This window comes from Falco rusticolus, chromosome 3, assembly GCF_015220075.1.
Source record: "Falco rusticolus isolate bFalRus1 chromosome 3, bFalRus1.pri, whole genome shotgun sequence".
NCBI classification, from domain to species: Eukaryota; Metazoa; Chordata; class Aves; order Falconiformes; family Falconidae; genus Falco; species Falco rusticolus.
The window spans coordinates 69,518,922-69,540,803 of NC_051189.1; the positions used below are offsets into that span (position 1 = coordinate 69,518,922).

General features: G+C 48.9%; 1 protein-coding gene across 8 annotated transcripts in view; it reads right to left on the reverse strand.

Annotated features, from left to right (window-relative positions):
* Positions 1 to 18,755, reverse strand: part of RIPOR2 (RHO family interacting cell polarization regulator 2) — a 74,690-nt gene extending 55,935 nt beyond the window's left edge. For 2 of the 8 annotated variants that reach the window (XM_037382348.1, XM_037382345.1), the window contains exon 1: positions 18,584 to 18,747. In XM_037382348.1, the coding sequence (XP_037238245.1) occupies positions 18,584 to 18,644 (61 nt within the window). In that variant the 5' untranslated portion in view covers positions 18,645 to 18,747. Of the gene's footprint in view, positions 1 to 1,625; positions 1,882 to 18,583 lie in introns of those variants that run through there. The other 6 variants (XM_037382351.1, XM_037382350.1, XM_037382352.1 and 3 more) reach the window with 5 other exon arrangements.
* Between the last annotated feature and the right edge of the window lie 3,127 nt (positions 18,756 to 21,882).

A 21,882-nucleotide genomic window follows, 5' to 3' on the forward strand; every position in this document is an offset into this window, starting at 1 on the left:
AGATATAACTGTACTGTCATTCCAGAGAAGAGCAGAGACACAGAAAAGCTAATTGTTCTGTTCCTTAGACAGGATCCTGGAAAGGAATTCAACCTGTTGCTTCTTGAAAAGAAAAACAAAAATCCAAACCCCCCAAAGCCCACACCTTATCAAGAAAGTGCTGCTTGGACATCAAAAGTTAAACCAGCATGGGGTTGTGGATGTTGGGATTTTACAAGTCCACATTGCACAAGTGTTTATCTGTGCTTGCAAGCAGCAGACATCTTAAGTGACTGTCCTAGTGATTTAGTTACTGGCTGAGAAAATGCTGAATTTATGGAAGAAAAAGTAGATTTTGCTGCCTTTAGACTCCCACTGTGTGATATATACCCACCCACGCTTAGTTAAGTGTGGAACAATCTGTCATGTTTGCCCATTATGGTTATAAAGCAGAGCTTCTAACCCATCCCAGCGAATACCTTCCTCGAGTCTGGCCACAATCACAGAATCATAAAATCATTTAGGTTGGAAAAGACCTTTCAGATGATCAAGTCCAACTGCTAACCCAGGACTGCCAAGCCCACCACTAACCCGTGCCTCTAAGCACCACATCTACGTGGTTTTTGAACAATAAACTGGACCACACTGTATCTCTTCTTGGTGTGTGAAGATCTCAGAGATGGCTGGGCAGGGAACACAGAAATCTTCCAGGAAAGACACCTTCCTCAAGCCTCCTGTTTGGGTACGCTCCCACTCGTGTTTACTCAGGAGAGGGATGTTTGTGAAACCTAATTAGCCACTGGAGAAGATGAAGATAATGTTTCTGTTTGGGAGTATGTCCCCTGCCCTGGGCTCCAGCTGTGTGACAGCAGCTCAAACACGGTAATTAAGATGAGTGTGACTGAATGGATGGCCAGGTTAATGAACACAGAAATTACACTGAAAATACATTCAGCTCTTTCCAGGGAGATGTTTGAAAGGGTGCAAAGGCAGAATGGCCACACGCATGCAAACGCACACACACAGTTTCCAGAAAGCTTTTTGAAACTTTGAATGAGAGGCAGCAGAATGCTCAGTTACCGCAGCAATGGAAAGGTCAGTCACAGGATTAGGATGACCTTTTGTAACCAGGCCAGTCAAAGGTAAACTGAAGTGCAATGCCAGTGCGTAATATGTTTGCATCAGTTCTTGGGAATGAGCCAGAGGCTGAAAAGAAAACTTAAGAGGGTCTAAGCTTTCCTCCAACCAGTAATACCATAAAAGCTCACTGGAAATTGAAAAAGACCTGAGGAAACGCTGAGACTTTTTTTTTTGATGGAAACCAGGCTGAGCACTTCCCCGCGCTATGGGAAAACATTAACCCAGTTCCCCCGCGCAGCTTTTCACATCCCTCAGCGCACACCCACGGCTCAGGCTTCCTCCGCATTCCCAGCCCCACAGCCTCACACAAGAAGCCCGGCAGCAGCCCCTGTCCCCTCCTCAAAGACCTGTCACCGCACAGCCCCCGCGGCCGGCGGCAGCGGCGAGGGGACGGGAGCCGCTGCCCTGCAGCCCCCGGGCTCCGCTCGGCCGCGTCCAGCCTCGGGAGCGGGGACACCCCCCACCCCCGTTTGCGCCCCCTCCCCGCCCCGAGCCCGGCCCGGTACCTGCTGCTGCCGGCGGGGCCGCCCGCGCCCTCCGCGGCTCACAGCGCGCCCCGGGACGCCGCTCGCTCGCCGCCCAGCGCTCCTCGGGCACCGCGGCGCCCCATCCCCGGGGCAGCGCCCGCCGCCAGACAACTGGTAACAATAACAGTAATTACAAATAAAAATTAAAAAATTTAAAATAAAAAAAAAGAAGGAGGAGGCGCTGGGGCAGCCCGTCTCCGATCGCAGCGCACCGCCGCTCTAGCAGCGAGCGCCGCCGCTGCCGGCTTTTCCTTGCGGAGCTGCGGGAGGGAGGAGAAGGAGGAGGGGGGGGGAGGAGGAGGAGGAGGAGGAGGAGGAGGCGCTGCTGCGCGGCGCTGCGCGGCCGCGGCCCGCCCCCGCGGGCGCTGCGGGGCGGCGCGGTGCCGTGCGGTGCGGGGCGGTGCGGGGCGGAGGGGGGCGGCCCCCCGAGCGCGGTGCGGAGCGGTGCCGTGCACCCCGCGGGCGGGCTGGAGAGGTGCGGAGGGGTGCGGAGCTCCCCGCGGGCGGTGCGGTGCGGGACCCCCACGGGCTCCCCCCTGCTCGCCCCGGCGGGATGCGGCGGAGCCGGTGGCCCTGCACCTTTTCGGGGAGCGGCGGTGGCGGCTGGGCTCTTGCGCTTTTTCATTCAGCACTTGTTGCCTCTGGGACGGTTTGGCCAACAGATGAGGCAGCCGCAAAACGGCTCCGCTCATTCCCGCGGGGAACAGTGCGGGGAACAGACCGCCCTTCCCCGCGGCCGGTGGGCTACTTGCTGCAGCTCCCGACGCCTTCAGCAGTGTGCGCAAAAACAGGCTCTAAATTTGGGCATTGGGAGACCTGAAGGAGGCAGTTAAAGGTGGAGCGTGTAAATGAAAGATCATGGCAAAGAATGGACCTTACATTTCTTTCTTTGAGCATCTTTCCTCTACTAGCCCACGAAAAAAGAAAAAGGCAGGACTGCTGTGTTTTCCCAGAGACTGTAGGGTATTTTCCTCAAATTCAGTCTTCCTTTCAAAATGTATAGTCGTGTTTAGTACAGATACATCTCTTTACAGAAATGAGAATTCTGCATATATTTATTGCTGCCCTTAGGACTTCTCCATTTCTCTTCTGCAGCTTTTTTTCATACTGGACTTATCATCAGGCATCACTCAACAGAAGTACCAAACAGCCATGTCATATTTTCTATATGATTTGCAGTTCCTTTTCCAACATCTAAAGCTGTTACAGAGTCCTTCAACAAGCTCCCCCTTCTGCTGCTGGGTTTTTTTGTTTGTTTGTTTTGTTGGGGTTTTTTTCGGTGCGGGGGGGGGGGGGTGGGGGGGGGGGGGGTGGGGGGGGTGGGGTGGGGAGAGGGAATTCCTGGCAGGTCTGGGAGGTTGGTAAATAGACACAATTTGGAAGGTGGCTTGAGGAGGCAATACTGATACCCTTCCCTGCATATCTGTGTCTTTCCCCGTTTGAGTCAGAATAGGTGGACTCACCCCTCCAAATGCAAAGGTTTTTCATAGGGCGCACAGACTGGTCACACAGGGGATGAGACTGGGTGGAGAAGTTTAGGAAATGACAACAAAGAAAAAGAGCTGGGGTTTCACAGAGCATTGCGTATGGAAAGAAAACCCTCACTGAATAAAAAACCCAACCTGTCAATTCCAGCTGACCTATCACCTTAAGTAATTTTCAGCAGTAATAATGAACATGTGTTATTTATGTTGTATGCTGAAAATAAACAGCACCCTGTAGCCTTTGGAAGTGGAAACGAGAGAAAATGACTGCAGATTTAGTAAAAGCAGAAAAGGATGCTCTTCACTGTGGCATGCAGGCCTCTGGGGCCTATGGGCGTTTCTGATTCAGGTAGGCTCTACAAGCACTCAAGGCAGCAGTGTTTCCAGAGGCACCCTCTTCTCCGCTGGAAAAAGTGTAGGGGCTGCTGCCAACGCAGTGCTAGTGCTGTAGCTCCAAGGTGAAATTTTTAGGGTGACCTTTCTCTATGACTGAATTGACTACACCCCTGTTTCATGTGTTTCCATAGGACGTGAACTCTGAGGCCAAGGCGGAGAAGTTGCTTTCTGGAAAAAACAGCTGTGCGCTTCGGGCTGTGGAATGCCAGGGGAAGAGGAGAGGAAATATTTGTGGCAATGCTGAAAGCTATAAATGTCTCATCATGCATACTTAATACGCTTTTGAGTCTGTTTCAGCCTTTTAGGGGGCGGCAGCTCTCACTGTGGAAGCCTGGTTAATTTATTAAAGGTTTTTCAGTGCCATATACTAATTGCAGCATCTTACTTCAACCTTGAGCCTCCAACAGTAGTTCTTGGCAATTACTCTATGTGTAACCCATGTACACAAATTCCCTCTGGCCCTTTTGATCTTATCTCGCAGAAGATTTTTTAAACTTAAGGTTGCAGATGCAAAAACCTCATTCATTTGCAGCCTCCTCTTTCAAGGAAATATTCTGTATCCTATATATTTGCATGTGCTAGGTATGTATGAGCTGTTTCTCGTGGTTTCTCAATATAGTTTTGCATAGCAAATGCAGAGAGCTGATTTCCTCCTCTCTGTCGCTCCAGCCTCACACACATTCCCACTTCCCTGCTCCCAGTGCTTGCTGAAACTGCTGGGAGACTGAGTAGGTTTACAGATGCTCTAGATAAAATCTTTGCCCCACTTAGTCCTTCCGGACATGTATTCATCCTGACATGCATGCTTTTGAAAGGCTCGGGTAGGTCATTCCACGTGTGTCTTGTTTTGCTAATTCAGTGGAAAATGCCAGAGAGCTCTGCCTCCGTCCATAATTAGGCAGGAACCGAAGCTGCCATTGTATTGTGGCTGTGATCATGCTACTACTCCTATAAATTATTCACTGTATTGCAGTGTAATCTGCTGTTATGTTAAAAATAGGTCAGCATGAATGTCCCCAGTGAAATTTCTCAGTGACAACAGCTGATTCCAGCTTTGTCTCCAGAAAACGGTGACCTTTCCAAACCAGTAATTGCCAATTATGCTGTACTTCCATCTCCCTGCCAGCTCCGGTGCACCTTCACAAACACATTCCCAGCAACGGTAACCCCACATTATACTTGAGACAACTAAGCCAGAGTTCCTAAATTACCTGCTGCACTTGGCCAGAGCACTTTCCTTTTATTAGCCTTTGCTCCCAGGCCAAAGAGTAAATCAGGATTATCACAGAAGAGATTATAGTCTGAGAATGCCTAAATGCTCTACTCCTCCCAGGAGCCTGGAAGGCTTCTTGCAAGGGCTGAGCAGGATTTTCTGGCTGATATGCATCACTTACACATCACGCTGGTGGGTAGATATAAGGAGAAGTACTTCACTTTTCCCATCGCCCCACAGGCTCCAGTCCACTGAATCCCCCAAATCAGCAGAACAGGAGAAGCCCCTGACTTTCAGGTCCATTGCAGACCAGACGTGTCTAGAGAAACCTGGAAAGGGGGAGCAGGACCCGGTAGTCTGACCAGAAGTCTGGGGGAAACCTTTCCCCCATAAGATACTCTGCAGGAGGACTCTGTGAGGACGCCCATAAAAATGTGGGCAATTGCGGCAGTTTCCCTGCTTACTGTGGGCATGGATGCCTGGCTCTTACACAGATACAAAGACTTAGCCCGGTCCTGGGTTACTTCCCTCACCTGAAGACGAGGGCTGGTGGTGGGTGGCAATGCTCAGCAGACCATGCAGACAGCAATTCACATGGAGGTCTCTTGTTAGCATGGTCTGATCAGCAAGACACCAGAGCTTTGGGTGTCTGAGCTAGATCTGGTCTGCCCCAGGCTTTAAGGAAGACAATTTATATATGGGCTTCTTCTGTTGTAACTCCTCTTTGCTGTGTTTCTGTGTAACTCCCTTGCTCAGAAGGGAGTACTTGGAAGCACGAGGCATTTTCATATTGCTAACAGATGCCTCACAGGACACCTCCAGCAGGTATCGCACCCAGGCAAGTCTTCTGTGGGAACACAGGTAGCAAACCTAAGTGCTCTTACCTGGGAACCTTGGTCCGAAAAAAGAGGTGAATGAACATATCTGAGAATGGGGAACACAGCAGGTGCCAAAACCATCACTTGGAAAGGCTTTTTAGGAGAGAGGTAAAAGACAAGAGCTTGACCCCATCCACGAGGAATGTGGGCAAGACGCAAGCTTTAACTTGCTGGCCATACCCAGTTTCACTATTACTCTTTCCAGCTAAACATATTGAAGTGTTGCCACAATGCTCCTGCTGCACCCATCCCGTGTTCTTTGGGTTGACTCCTTTCCCGTACCTATACCTTCTCTGTCAGCTGAGCCTGCCCAGTACATCCGGCTTGCACTCACCGTCACCCTGTAGCACTTACTGCTCTCCTTCTAGAAGAGTGTGACCCTCACTTGTTTTTCACTGCTGACATCCTCTCACCACTGTGCAACCATTTCCCCCCTTTTACTTCCCGTCACTGTCTTGCTGCTCCACCCTCAAGTTCCCCATTTCTCTTGATGTTGCTTTTACAAAGCTTTCCACCTGCAGCTCTCTGGACACTTTGTGGGAAAAAAGTTACTTGAGCTGGTCTTCTGCAGTAATTCAGGAGCAAATTCAGGCTTCTGGGACTTCTGGCCAGATGCTCAGCACAGCTTTTTTTGGGGAATGACCAAACTACAGCTCAGTGGCTGTGCCTTGTGGCATGGTGGTCAGAATGCACCTGGTATACACCAAGGAACAGCTATGGGTGCAGAGGGGGACGGGGACGGCTAAGGGACAGAAAGGGGAGTTGCCTTCAGCTTTTAATGTACCACAAGAGATAAGGTTTTCCATAGGTAATCCTTCTTTTATCTCTTCTTTGTCCCACCTTGCTGCATTTGTCTAGTCTGAGATAGCTGCCTTGGGGGCAAGAACACTTCCCACCGATGGCCTGTGCCTCTGGCAGCATTTCAAGATAGCAACTTCACTTTGAGAGGACTATGCACAAGTACCCTACCTGCCCTCACATATGTGACTTCAGGGAGTACAACAAAGGAGCCACTGACTGCATTTTTCCCCCCCAGAACTGTCCCCATTTCAAAATTAGTCCCAATGCCTCTTCTGGGCAGGTTTTGGGTGGCAATGTTCATGGAGAGTTGGAGGGAGCAGCACATTCCAGTTTCTCAGAGAGCTTAGCAACCAGGGCCAGCTGAGCTGCTCTCAAGTGCATGCCAAGTGTGTGGATGGCATGTCCAGTACTGCAGCTCTAACCTTATTTTTTTCCTCTCTCCTGTTTTTGAAAAAGCATCCCTTGTTTTCTAATTAAGGCGCACAAAAAACTGCTGGAAACTTATTTTTGCTTTCCTGGACAGATGGAAGTCAGCTACGCAATGCGATGATCAAAGCTCTGGAAGTGATCAGAGACCTGGAGTGACAGGTATGGTGCTGTCGCCCCGCTTTTTGGGAGCATGGCTGCCAGACAGCCTCTCCCGTGCTGTTGGCGATGGGCTGGCTTAATGGCCGGCTGCTGGACAGCCTCAAAACCATCTCTCCCACCTTGTCCAGAGGAGTGCGGAGAGTGGGGTGCAGTGCTTCCCACGGGTCTGCAGCATGCGAAATACCGGCTCAGGGCTGCCCTTTCTGCTACAACCAACATGTATAATCATGATCAAGGAGGCCCTGTTAGACCATCCCCAGGAAAGGACTTGGCTTTGTAGAGAGAAAGTCTATCTGATCCCAGCTTCCTTGTTGGGATTCTCTTGAATATTTGAGTAATCTCCTGGTTCTTCCCTGTTTCTTGGCTCTCAAATGCCCAGACCTGGCTCCCTGCCACAAGCTTCACCTTCCATCAAGGCAGCAGGCTGAGATCCCCACTGCGTTTGAGTGTCTCTTAGGGATTGATGTCACCTCTACCCACATTACCAAGCAGTAATACCTGCTGCTGAAACCTGCTGGCTACACCAGGACTGCAGTTAAAATGTGGGTTCAGTCCATGTTTACCTGCAGACTCCCCTTGCAACCTCACCTGCGCTTGAGAGGCAAATTTCAGGCAAGCACTGAAGCACAGAGGAGAAAACCTTTCTTTGTACATGTCCAAGCACACTCTGGTTAACAGCACCAGGCATGGCTGGGCCAGCCCCATCCTCGTCCACCCCATGCTATGAAGCAGGCAATTGGGCTGGAAGGACTGAGGGTCACGAAGGATGGTTATTATATGGGGCAAGACACTGTGGGATGTGTTAGCAACCACCAAAGGTATCCTAGGTCCATGACTGAAAGAGCAGGTTGGGAGGACCCAGGGCTCTGGCTTGCCTTGCTGTGCCCTACAGCAGCAGCATAGAGATGGTCTTCGTCTTACTCCTGCTCAGCGTGTCCCACAGGTCACAGCAAGAAGGGGAGGAGCTGCAGGGATGAAAAGCATAGTCTGGGGAAAATGATGGTCAGGTAGGAGAAGGGTGCAAAGGCTGGGGTGGAGGGAAAGGAGCAAATAATGCCAGAAAAATTTCAAAATCAAGTGCCATGTATGAACCCTGCAGTGCTGCATACCTGTATTCCTGCATGTTCCTAACATGGCAGTTTCATAATAGAAATCCAGGGCAAGCCCTCTGGGGCAAAGGCTCCAAGCAATTTCTATCCTCAGTTGCACTAGTATAAAACCAGATCTGCCCTGAAATCATTTCAGAGGGACAGCAGCACGGATGACCCAGCTGGGTCCTCAGTGCAGCCAGCGCCCCGAGCTGACCACACTCCTCTTTCCTTCTCCTGGGCCACAGTTCTGTACAGAGGATTGTAGCTTTGAGAAATTGCTTTCATTCCCTTCCTGCCTCCAAGACACCACCGTGGCCCTCTTTTCCTCATCAGTGCCTATTTCTGTGGCTTAAATATAGCAAATATAAAACAAGTGCAGCGCACATGAAATGCCATTCGGGGGAGTGCAATGAACACGCTGCCTCTGTAACATAATGAGCCCCAAGTGCATCTGCCAAACATTTGGACTGAGATTCCAAAGGGGGGGAGCATCCACAGCACTGAGAAGATTATGACCAAACCCTCAGGCCAGTACCCCTAAGCATCTTTTGCATCTTTTGAGGGGATACAACTTGCTTGTTGGTCCGGCCTGCCTTCACCTGGAGGTATTTAACCACTCACCGAAGTAGTTTCCTCTGGTGAAGGTGCAGAGCAGCTTTTCATGCCACATCACTGGGGGCCGTGGAGCGGATTCGAATTAAAAAATCACAAGTAATATGTAACTTGAGGCAAACAAATAGCGTTTCTTTAGGGGCATGGTCTGGCTTTGTGGCTGAGGTTAAATAACACCAGTTAAACCACGCCAGTTTTTGAACATCTGACCCTGGGTACTATTTTCAGAGCAGTGATTTTTGAAGTGATTAATGACAACAGCTTGGCACTAATCTGTGGCTGGTGTTGCTGATTAAGCTAACTCTTACTTGGCTCACAACAGGCATCAGGAATAGAATAGGCAGGAAGCTCCCCAGAGCGACAGAAGAGGCAAAGCAGATCAGGACCTCCCGAGCTGCCTGCTTTTCCACGGAAAATTTTAAAAAAGCTATAGCCATCCAACTCCAGAGCTGAGCTCAGCAGTGCTGGAGGGCTTTACTCCTCCTGTGGCTTCGTTTTGCTTTGAGAATATTTCTGTATGGACCCTTTTCGACATTCCCACCCTGCTCAATAAAAAGAGTGCCTTGCTTGTTCAATGCATGGTAGCATGGCTAGCGTGGCACTGTGTGAATGTGTTTGTAGGAGGACCTCAGAGATAGTATCTAGCTTCAAATCTATCCACATTTGTAAAACCTCTCCTTTCTCCAAGGTGCTCAAGAGAAGGAAATCTGTTAGTTCAGTGTAAAGCTGTAACCCAATCCTTCAGTCCTGATGTAACCCAGCCTCCCCAAATAATTCAATCTATAAATCAGATTATCCAGATGCCACCCCAGAACACAGGGGTTCCCTAGAGGAAGCGGGCTGCGCTTGCTCTGCTCTTTACATCACCACCACTAAGAAACTGCAGTGACCTCTGGTCTGCTGGTGTTGTTTGAGACCAAAAAAGATCTCATTTGCTTGGCGCTACCTCTGTTAGCTCCATGACACTACCTGTGCTCTGCCCTATCTTTTTCTCTTTCCTTCTCAAGTGAGAGAAAGCAGTGAGCAGGACTCCAAAACTTACAAGTAGTTCTTGGTTGGCAAACTGCGCTTCTACACCATCACAACCATCCTGCTAAAATGAACATGGTGCCTTGTAGGTCGCATCCATGCTCACAGCAGAGCTCTTCCACTGCCCTGAGCTACCACGAAGTAAGAAGGATGCAAGTGAAGCTCCATTTATGCCATGGAGCCTGAATGTTGGCCAGCCTTGTTACCCACTGGCACCTTAAACACAAACTTCAGAGAGCTGTAAGGCAAAGATGTAAGATTTTATAAGCTCATCTCCAAGAGGGTTCTGCAGGAGTCCTTGAAAGCTTAGTGTCTATGGTAGTGGCAATATATTCACAGGGCCTTTAGCCATCCTGTCGAGCCCCTCAGAGAGGCTGGCCCTCCCTTTTCTGCCACAGGTGGCTCTGACACCCCTCCAGGGAAGCTCTCAGATTGTTGCTTGCTCGGCCACTGCCATTCCCGAACCAAACCGTAGATTCACACCTCAGGCAGCCCAGGGGGCTTTCCACTCCAGTATTGCATGGCTTGGAGGGAGGATCAGTTGCACAAAAGCTCCTCCCTGCAGGTGACTTCCCTTGGGCCAGGCACGGGACTGGCAGGAAGGCAGGGCTGGCCCCAGGAGCAGCCTGGCATGATGAAAGGGGAGGCCCTACAAGCCCTTGTGTGTGTGGCTACACACACCTCAGATGGTTCTGTCTGAGTTTTTGGGCAAGTTTTGGGTTTTGCTTCCCAGGGAAGTCATTTTACCTGGGGTTATAGGCTTGACTATTTGTGGGGCCGGGATGTTTGTAGCATCTTTTCTTCTCTGTGGGATGGGTCATTATTAATTTCAGGCAGGCTCACACAATGCCATGACATAGGCAGTAAAGACCAGGTGGTGTCCTGGCATGGGTCTGGTGAGTGGTGTTGCAGGAGCAACCTGGGCACTGAGCTCCCCCACTGTGATGTATCAGGGCAGTACCAAGCGTAGGCAGTTTTCCCAGTGGGGCACAACTAAAAGCACCGCTGTGCATGTGGGAACCTAACTCAGGCCTGTGTGGGCAGTACCTTGGCTACTGAGTCCTGCCCAGAGGCAAAGTGCAAGCAGAGTATCGATTTAATGGTACGTGGTTGCTGCAGGGCTTCCTAGCTGGGACCTGCAATCACAAAGATGAGGCTACCTGGCTCCTGCAGTGAGTCTGCCTCCTGTCACCCTGCCTGGGGACCGGCCACCCCTATGGACTTGCATCCTGAGCATGGGCAGCAGCCACGCTTTGTGCCCGCTGCTGCCAGCCTAGCAGCAGGGGCCTGCCACGGGCAGGGAAACAGCCAGGGTCTTCCAGCAGTGATGGATCCCCATTTCCATCCTCTGAATTGGCACCAGGAGGGACACCCTCTCTCTCTCTCTCTCTCTCTCTCTCTTTCTCTCCTGTGAGGCAAACTTAAGGTAACCAGGTTTAGAACTTAGGACCCAAAATGTCTGAGAATGTTGGTAAAGAGGTACTTCAAACTGCCCCAGTTTTAATGCGGATGGATTTATCCCTGCCATTTGTTCAGGCGGGGGCTGGGTCACAGTAGGATTTTCCCTAAAATCCCATTTTATTTTCTCACTCTCTGTGGCTTCCTTTATTTCCACCTCACTTCTTGTTTTTCCATCTTTTTACCAACTATTTGAACTCTAGGCATCATTTCCAAGCTCCAGGTCTCTGAACTTTCCAGTTCCCAGACTGCCTACAATTAAACCAGAGTAAGTCAATGCCAGCCTCTGTAAGTTATGCAGCGTTAAGCCTACTGTGCTCAGGATTTCCATAGCGGTTTTGCTTCACCTGTTTTCCAGTTGCCAAAGACACAGGAATATCAGTGGCTCTTCACAGCGTGAATATTTCCCTGCACACTCCCCACCCGATCTTTTTTGGGGTGTGCAAATGCACACACATGCACCCACCCACCCCTTGGCAGAAGGTCTGTAGGTTGAGCTGTGAATTTCAGCAGTGAGGAAGGATTTCTTAGGTGGCAGCCACATCAGGACCCCTCTTCAAAACATTTCCCTGCTTTTAGATGCCAGATCAAGACAACATTGTTTAAAATTCTCTGGGGCCTAAGAGCATCCGTCACCCCCCAAGCAATGCTGCGTTATAGGAGAAATCCTACCATCGGGAAGTCACCCCACCATCAACGTTTTAGTGCCTCTGTGACATTGTCCAGTGCTTGACTACTCTCCCCTCTCTAATTCATGTTCTCAGACTGTTTTCACTCCTTGCCTTTTAACTCTGAACTTCCTGACCTGGTTGTTTTGTCACTGTCACACCCTTGGGACGCCAACCACAGGGCTTTGGTTTTAGCATCCAGGCAGGCGGAAGCTCATTTCAGAGGCGGCTGAGCTGTGCCTCGAATTGTTAAAGGGGTGAAGTTGTTTATGCCACCAGCTCATGCTAGCCAAGCCACATTTATTTTGTGACTTTAGTGATGGGACTGGGTAACAAGAAGTTTGTGTTTCACGGAGCTTTGAAAAGTGCTATCTAAAAACAGGAGGGGGGAAATGGGTGAAAAGGAAACAATTTTGCTTCACCCTTTGGTGCGACACTTGTTTTGCAAGCTTAGAACGTGGCCCAAGCACACCTAATCAGTGGTTTCTGTCTGGCTTGTACATACCTTCCTCTTTTCTCTGAGGGCTGGTTAAATGCCACTTGTTTATTTGACCTGTTTTTTCCCCTCACTGTTGTTATTATTAGTGATCTAGAAATACTGTCAACAAACATGAACCAAACAAGTTGCCTTCAAGACATGGGGAAGGAAACAGCAAAAAGATCAAAGATCTTTAATTAAAAAATAGGGAGACAACAAAGCAGAAAGCTTCTATCATTTCAATCTTTTTTCATTTGGGGCTTCATTCTGCTTCAGCTACGGAGCGTGATGCCCGTTAAAAATAGCCCTCCAGCTGCCCAGGACAGCTGGACACACTAGAGGTGGAGCATTGCTGGTGGGTCGGTGTGGGGGTGCCCGGGGTGGGGATGGGTTGCTCACACAGACTCGTCTGACCACAAAAAGCTCTCTCACCCATCTGCATAGCTCTGCATCTGTCCATGGACAACAACCAAAGAGGCGCAGCTGCAAGCAGCAGGTGAGCGAAAGATTTAGCATAAACAGGAATAAGCAAAAATGCTCCACGAGAGAGCACCCTCTTTTCCACACCATCCTTGTCCTGCATGTTAAGTAGGCCTGCCCATGCTCTTGGAGAAAGGTGCTGCACTTAGTTTCTAGGCCAAACATCTCTTACTACGATCTATCTGATTGAAGCAGCCACTGTTGCCTTGGTGATGAAGTGATGGGACTTCTCTTCCTCTGGCTGCAGTGGGTATGGCATACGTGTTCACTGTCTCTAAGAACACGAGATAAGCCAAAAGGACAGGTAGGGCTGGTGGCACCTGTAAATGTTTCCAGGACAATGCTCCATAGTCTCCCATGTCCTATCTCAGCCTTCTTAGTTATTAGGCACTCATATGCTGGAAAAAGTAGACATGTTGAACTCTCTTTGGGGTGAAAACACAGGAAAAATGGTATCTCTAGATGTCTGAGATAGACATCCATTGGAATGCCGTACTGACATGTACACATAAATATCTTTAGAAGACATAAATTGCTTAAACTTGCACCAGTTTGATGCGATCGGTGGGGCAGGGATATACCTGAGCTGGCTCTCCCCAGAGAGGGGCTGGCAGTGGTGGGTGAGTGGCTGGCCAGCTGCAGCATGGAAAGCAGCCTGGTCCAGTGGGTCACAGGTAAGCTGTGATACTGGTCACCCCGCGTGACTTTTAGACAAGTCAGTGCAGCTGTGTGTCTGCGGAAAGCATAGTGTCTTGTATTGCTTTAGGGGAAGAGAAAAGTTGCTTAACCCAAATTGTTGCTGAATAAAGAGCATGTCTCAACTTTAAGCTAACATCCAAACCTGTATCCTCATTTTTTTCTAACATCAGAAGCAATGTTACAATACACCAGGCGGAGCACATAACCATGAACAGCAGCTACCTTTCATTTCAGCTAAGCCTCAAATCTGATCCTAAACCCCAGAGCGAAAACTCTTTTCTCCCTTAAAAAGGGCAGGCAGGCTTTATAAGGATGTAAAGGCATCTGGTACGTTTTTGAAACATACCTTAAAACTTTGATGCAGTTACTGTTCTGCTGGGAGCCTTGATGGGTGGCGGTGCTGGAGTGTGTCTGTGTGTGAGTTCAGCGCGGCAGTTCTGTGCAAGGAGAGGGCCCTGGGACTCTGACACCGTGCAGTGCGCTGCCTGAAGTGGGGCTCTGGTCTACTGAACCAGAGGATGCACTCACTTACTGAACAGCATGAAAAAAGACATCTTTGCTTTTTTTTCCCATACTTTGGGAACACTGATGGGATTTTGTGTTGGTTCTGGCCTGAGAGGCAGGTCATGGTTACGGCAGGTACAACCAGAGGGCACATACGGGGGCTGGCAAGTGGAGATGTGAGGACAGGTTGGTGTGGAGCAGCTGTGTGAAAAGTTCTGCAATAAATCACAGCCTAATTTCTATTTCTCCTGTGCATTCTCGGTTTGGATATGTTGATCACTACTAACAAAATGCCTGGACTCATATGCTTGACATATTTACTGAGTGCTTGCAAACTCTGTGCATGGATGTATCTGTATTCGTCTAGGAGCTCCTGCTGTGCCAAGCCCCCAGCTCCAGTCAGAGGCTGTGCTGGAGTGGTGGCACCGTGCCTCTGTGTGAGCACTCAGCTCTCCTCCCAGGGGAAACCAGGATCTGCCAAGACAGCTGACTTGTGTCCAAATTTCCCTGCCTCCCTGTGGCTGGGAGCCACAGGAGCCCTCCTGGCTCCTCAGCTTAGACAGACCCAAGGAAAACCCACACCTGTTTGGCTGCAGTGATGAGAGGAAGCCTTGCACTAGTGGAAGCGATTTCTTTTTAATGAAATATAACTTCAGAATCTCAGGCACTTAGAGTCACTAAAAATGAAAAAGTGTTTTCCCCAAAGTAGGTGTTTTCACCTAACAAAGGTGTAAAACTAACTGAAGTCACTTGCCTTGAATTAGCATAATGAGTAAGGCTTTAAAAGAAATGAAACCTACCACTGCCTGTACTTTCAAGAGGGTAAGGCACTTCCTTCTCGAAACTTCTGCATACTGCACCTGTGCCCTGTTAAACAAAGGCCACGTTGCAGAGGACAGGGAGTTGCACCTCACTGAATCTACGCAAAGTCATTGGCAAAGTCTCTTCAGTCTTTGAGGGAGATAGCACAATGTAAGTGCAAGGTTCTTATTAGAAAAGAAGAAAATTATCTAACAGATATTCTTTCAGGATGAACATATTTCAATTTCTCGAATACCTATTGCCAGAGTCAGCCTAATCTTTTGTGAAGATATATATCGTATACTGTGTCACACCCATCTCTGTGACTTGGGATTTCAATTTACAATAAGGAAAAACAATGCTATTGGAGCATAAGAGGATGAAAATGGTGAAGTTATCAATGATGCTGCAGAAAATACAGAAGTTTTGGACAAATGTTTTTGTTTGCATGTAGGAAAATATCAGTGCCAGCTTACTGTCTATATAAATGAGAAAGTATTTCCCCCTTTGTTAAAATATTCCTCTCTTTTCCCGAAGAAGAATTTTAAAATACAGCTTTGAAAAGCGTTATCCCAGGGACTCTTTGCTGACTTTTTGAGAAACATGAAACACCAGAGGATTTCCAGAGAGTGATGAGTTCATGTTGTGTCACTAGCAATGTGATAGCCTGGCAGTGGTCCTGGCCTCATTATGGAATAGCTGGTGTAGGAGTCATACAAGCAAAATTAAAGATGGAGTACAATCAGTGGCACTTGTTAGGGTTTTAGAGAAAATAGTTGTATTGATAGTGTACTTGGACTTTTCTAAGAAATATTACTTGGTACTGCATGAGATCTTGACCAAGAACCTTGAACTGGAGTAGATCAATATGAGATGTGCTGAATGCATCCAAAAGAAAGACAGATGTAACCCAGCTGAGGAATCATCAGGGATGGCAGTTTCTAGTGAGGACCTGCACAGGCTGGTCTTCTCTCTATGGGGGACTTTATGTCCCCACGGGACTCTACGTCAGTGACCTGCAAGGGAACTTTAAACAGTGACTGACCAAATATGCAGATTGCACAATGTCTGGGGAAGTGGTAAATTGCTCCAAGAACAGGCTACTTGAGAAAGTAAGCTGATTCATCTGGGTTTAGAATGGGCATAGCTGGGAGCAAAAGATATAAGCCATAATTATGCAATAGTATTGACTCTGTCCTGAGAAATTTTGATGCTGAGAGACTTGAAGATTATAGAGGAAAATCTGATGAAGAGGAGACTCTCATGTGATGCTGGGACCCAAAAAGGACTCAAGCAGTCCTTATATATACTAACCGATCCTTGAACTGATCCTGATATTTTTACATATATATGCGTATATTTATAAAGTATGAGTAAACAGGTTGTGTAACTTCTGGACTTCTCCCTGATGTAACCCTTTTGGAGTGGTGGGCTCTATGTTTGTGTCCATGACTCCAGGGGACTGGTCCCAAGAATCATGAAAATGCTTAAAAGATTAAAACTCACACTTTATAAAGAAACAGTCATTGATAACAGTCAGCTTGGCAAAGAGTAAGAGCTACAGTCTGCAGATAGCTATATGAGACATTTATACATACAAGCACCAGTGAGTTCTTTGTTCACCTGGACAAGAGGGCAACAAACTCCAAAACCCCAGACAAATCAACACTAGAAGAAATAAGATGTAGCTACCTTTAACTGTGACAGTAGTTAAGCATTGGGACAAATTGAAAAGGTGGGTGGGAGATTTGCTTTCCAAATCAAGCTGGATGTGGAAAATAAAAAAAAAAATCAGCCCATGCCCTAAGAGCTGTGGTCTGTGCTGAGCTGGGAGTTCAGCACCAGACAAACGCCTCCATCTGGCCTGAAAATCTGCAGCTGAGTTGTGGCTGGCGCTGAGGTCTGTGCAGTGTGAGGGGGGCCGGGGGTGCCCTGTGACTGGCACCGCTCCCCTTGCTCGCACCCACCCCACCCGAGCAGCGTGCCAGCTCCTCCAGGGTCAGCGGTGCTCCAGGAATAGCAGCCGAAAAGTTAATGTTTCCCTGCTAACCCATTCAAGAGAGAGGAGAGGGGGCTGAAGGGGAAGGCTAGCACTGTGTCAGTGCTGTTTGGGCTTTCCAGCTGGCAGGTCTGGGAGCCAACAGACCCTCTGGTCGAGGGAGCAGCTGGGGTAGGTTTGTTCCCAGTTACACACAGATGACTTGAAGATGTTGTCACCACCTCACAGGCTCATAGGATAACTCAGGTGGGAAGGGACCTCAGGAGGTCATCTAGTCCAACCTCCTGCTCCAAGCAGGGTCATGGAGAAGTTTTCTAAAATGTTCCTGCCTTTGAAAAGCCAGCTTCTTCTAGCTGTTGCTGGATCAGCCCTGCCAGAAACAACTTAGCTGAGAGGCTGGAAAGGATTGCTTAAGCACTGTATCTTTCCCTTCAGATAACACAATATAAATGTTGAATAACCTGCACGCATTCCTCTCCTTCCCACCTACATTTCTGATTAAGAACATAGGCTAGAGGTTTCAGAAAAAGCAGTGAAGCCTAAATCCCACTGGTTATTCAGAGTACTTGGAAATGTCCATATCAAGTTGAAGCACCTGCTGGTTATCCTGGGAAGCATCATCCACCTGCGTGAGGGCAGGATGCAGGGAGCACAACAAGGTACTTTCAATGCCAGTTAATTTGCCCAGTGGCATCAGGTCTTCCCTGGACTACCAGGATTTTTTCCTGAATGCAAATGCTCTGACCTCTCTTTTCTGCAAATCCATTGCCATGTGAGCCTAAACTGGCACACAGGGTGAGGAGTGGGGGCACTTATACGTGAGAAATGTATTTGAGCACAGACAGTACATCACTGAAACTGCTTTCTTTTTTTTGTTGATGCCTTTCACTGGGGCTCAGATAACTTGATTTGGCACTATTCACTGCTAAGTTTTCCATACCAACCGCAGCTGAGCTTTGTTTAAATGAGGTTTGCTGAAGCTGTGCTGAAAGTGAGTTTAAAGGTTCACAGTCTTTGGAGCAGATCCAGGCAGCTCTTTGTGCCTTCAACTCCCTTGGAAACTGTGGAGGGCTGGGGGCCGGGAGAAGATTTGCATGAGCAAGTTCTCCCCCTGGCCCCTGCTTGAGTGCAAGGGGGAGCAGCAAGCAGCGGCAGAAATTAGACACCATGAGACAGATTACTGCTTCTCCTCTGGGTCCTCTTGCCTGCATCTCTGCTATTTTGACCTGGTAGCACTTGGTATACCTGTAAACGGTGGCACAGGATGCAAGCAGCAAGGAATCAAGCTCTGGCAGAAGCATTTTTAGGGATAAGAAACTATGGCACCAGCTTTGTGCCCTGGGTTGTGGCAGTTGGAGAGGAGAAGGCTAATTTTTTTCAGCTAATTTAATTGCCTTTAGCCTCTGTAAAGAGCCCCGACTACTGTGACAGCAGCTGCACCTGCAGTGTTGAATGCCCAGCACACTACTTTCTTTAGCGCGGCCACTGCAGAAAGCACACTTGGTGTTCCCGCAGCTTTCTTCTTCTGCAGTAACCTCCTTGCTGAGGAAGCAAGCTGCTGAACCAGTGTGAAAGTTATTTTCATTGTATGTGGGTGCTTTTGTTCTCTATTCTCTTAGGAGAAAAAGAAAGTCTAGTAACCCTGTGACCTTGGAGCCCATAGGCATCTTCAGATTTACCCAGGAAATACCACCCAAGCTAGAAACGGGTCTCTAGTCAGAGTGGGAGAGGGATTAGTTTAATAAAAGATGACTTTACCTTCCCCAAAGGCATCATCTTCTTCTCCAGGCGCAGTCATTTCGTCTTGGGCATGCTGCATCGTGGCGAGGATGCAGCTCGGGGAGCAGCCAGAGCCGAGTGCTTGAACTGGTTCCTACGCTACAGCTTGACTATTGCCTTGCACCGGTTTCCTAAACATTTTGGTGGCAACAGCTTCCGCATCTGCACTTACGAAAATAGTCTCATTCATACGAATAACGCTTCTTGTTTTTACAGGCAGCCTTTGAGATGGGTTTTGTGGTGGGGCGTCCTTACTGCTGAGAGAGAAGTAGATTTTGAGAGCAGAGGCAGGCAGGACGGGCTCAAAACCAGGCTGCCCTGTGCTGGGAATGCCACAGTGGAGCACAGCCCTGCCAGCCCGGGGTGTAGGGGGTTTGCATATGAATGTGAATCCTTTCTGGTGGCAGAGGTAGAGCTGGGGAGCAACTCGCCCTGCTCAGTCTGCAGAGCAGCTTGCTTTCACCCCAGGGAGAGTTTGACCAGAGTAGCCCCCCCAGGCTCTCTCAGTGCCACATATTCACAGGATTTAATTTTTTATTTAGCATGGCAGTGGCGACAGTGTGCTCTTACCCACTCTGGAGTGACCCACAGCAGTGGACACGTGGACAAGCTGGAAAGCCACAGGTGACCGTATAGATAGATGCACTAGCAGGGACACAATTCTTGCTGTTAGACTTTCCCAAATCACTGTCTTCAGTGCATTATCACACCTAAGGACCTTCCTGATGGTCAGGTGAACAACAGAAGAACATCAAAGTAAAACTTGCTGTTATTTGAGCATCTCTGTCACTACTAATTCTGCTTCACACTGGCCCATTCAGTTGCTGTGTTTCCTGGATTTTATAAAGCAAGTTGACTCCTTCCTGCCAGGTCTCTCAATTTATAAGAAGACCTTGCCTACAAATTAACTTACTCTAAACTTGCACAAAAATACATTTGGGCTTCAGGTGGTATCTGAGCCTTGCATAGCCCTGCTGACTTCATCAGACCACTCAGGGATATTTGTGTGCACGTGTGTGCACATCCAGCTGTGGGACCTAACACCGGTAGTCCCTCAGAACTCTGCTAGCAAAACTTAGTGTGTAATGGCAGTAAACCTGTACTGGGTTTTGATTACTCAGTCTGGTAATTGCATGTGTCACCACACCCTAGAAAGCAAGACTCCCAGCACAGCAGTGGCGTTTGATAGAGCTTCTGGTAGATGAGTCACAACCAGACAAAATGAGCTCATATCTAATTATTATGTGTTTTTTTTAAAAAAAAGATCTAGCAGTGGGTTTCTGCAGGGCTGAAAATGGAGACAGCTGGCCCCCTAGGCAGTGAACTAGTCTATATGGAGAAGACAAAGAGAAGATGGGCAGGATCATTTGGAGTGCCTGACCTAATCCCATCCCAGGCCTTTAGAGGCATGTTCATTAGCTCCTGTAGCAAATCCTGTGGCAGCATCTTGGTCATTATAGGAAGGTGAAAATCCCCTTCCCAGCTCAAGCACCGCCTTCCCCTGGATTCAGGGTAAGGTGCCTCCCGGTCCCTGGAAAGTGGCACTGCATCCTGCGGAGCTCGTGCCTCTCCCTTGCTGTCACATTGAGCATCTCAGCTACACAACCTGGGGGCTGCTGCCTTGCCAGGGCTGGGAAGCTGTGTTTTCCTAGGTGGACGTGGCTGAAATCAAGAGCCTCTTAGGACTGCTTTTTGATGGGACAGTATGACTTGACTGCCTGGTTGTTTCTCTGCCACAGCAGCAAGACTCCTGGAGGAGCTCTGTTCCCAGGAGGCCCTCTCGTGCTTTGCTTTAAAGTTACAATTGTTTAAATTCCTGTGGAGTAAAGACTACACTTTGGCTCAATGGGTAAGAAAGCAGACTTGTTTCTGGCCCCACCGGACAGGTTTGCAGATGTCACTTCATCTTTCTAGACTTCCCCCCCTCACACTTTTTCCTGCCTTGCTTATTTGAAGTGATTTCTTCAGGCAAGAACCGTCTCTGATTAGGTGGTAGCTACACCCTATTGTGTTCAATGGGAGCATCCCTCTTCCTCTGTAAGACCCTCTTGCCATGGTGATGAGTAGATGAAGACAGTGACAAAAAGAGAAAAATACTATTATGGTGTGATGAGGGGAAACAGGGCAGAAGAGAGGATCGGTGAGAAAAAGGAGAGAGGTGTGAGAAGAGGAATAACAAGGTGGAGACATGAAAGCTGCAGAGGAAAAGCATCGATCTGGAAGGAGGGGGTGCTGATGCAGGGAGGACTGCAGCTCTGCAGGCGCTGCCACCCAGGGTCAGAGCTGGAAACCACTAAGCTTGCAGAGCCTGGTGGAGCCAGTGTGTGAGAAGATTGCCAGGGTGAGGGAAAGAAGTGCTGAAGGAAGGGCAGTCACAGGGTGTACCTTGCCTTAAAACTTCCCAGCAAGAGCTGCTCCTGGCAGCGGGCAGCTGCTGCCGTATCCGTATCCGTTTCCCTGAAGCAGCAGGTGGTGGATGGGAGAAATCTTGAGCCCCTGCAAAGACAATGGCTAAACTGCCCCAGCATGCTGTGGAGCACGTCAATCTCTGAGGACCAGTGTGGACCAGAAGAGGCTTTGCTGTTCCTGCTGAGGAGGAATTTTGGGCTTGATTCAAATAGGTTGCAAGATGATCAGTACTACACATACAGAATGACTCAAAACAGACAGACAGCCTAGCAGGGAGAAACCTGGAGAAAATACCCTGCAACAGCAATGCTCTCTTTCCTGAGTTGTCCTACAGTTGGAACTCATTTGTAAATCGGGCATGGGAAGTTTTAGCCATTTACCGCTTCCTTCAGAAACACGAAGGAGCAAGCCATGCTGTCCTGGTTATTGTGGCAGCTCCCTTTTGTACTGCATTTCCCTGGGACTTAAAGTTATTTCCTTACCCACTGTTTTCAGTCAGCCTCTCCGGATGCCTGTTACCTTGACAGCCCTTTTTTCTTTTATTTTGGGGAATTAAAAGGCATCAAAAGCCGTCCTCTCTCCCGAAAACAACTGTCACCAGAATGAACACACCAGTCGGTCTGGTGATGAATGGTAATGACTCAGCCTCCATTGCAGACGCACAAAGAGGAGTCGCTTTGATTCGTTCCTGTTTGCCACATCGTCCCTTGATGGCAGCCTCACCTACATGCTTGCAGCATGCACGTTCCTCCAGAAACCTGTCCCCCAGGGGAGCGCGGGGCTCTTCCCCTCCAGGCAGGACCAGTTAACAGACCAAAGCAGCCCACTTCCCACGGATTCCCAGGCCCCCCTTCCCCCTGCTCCATCTT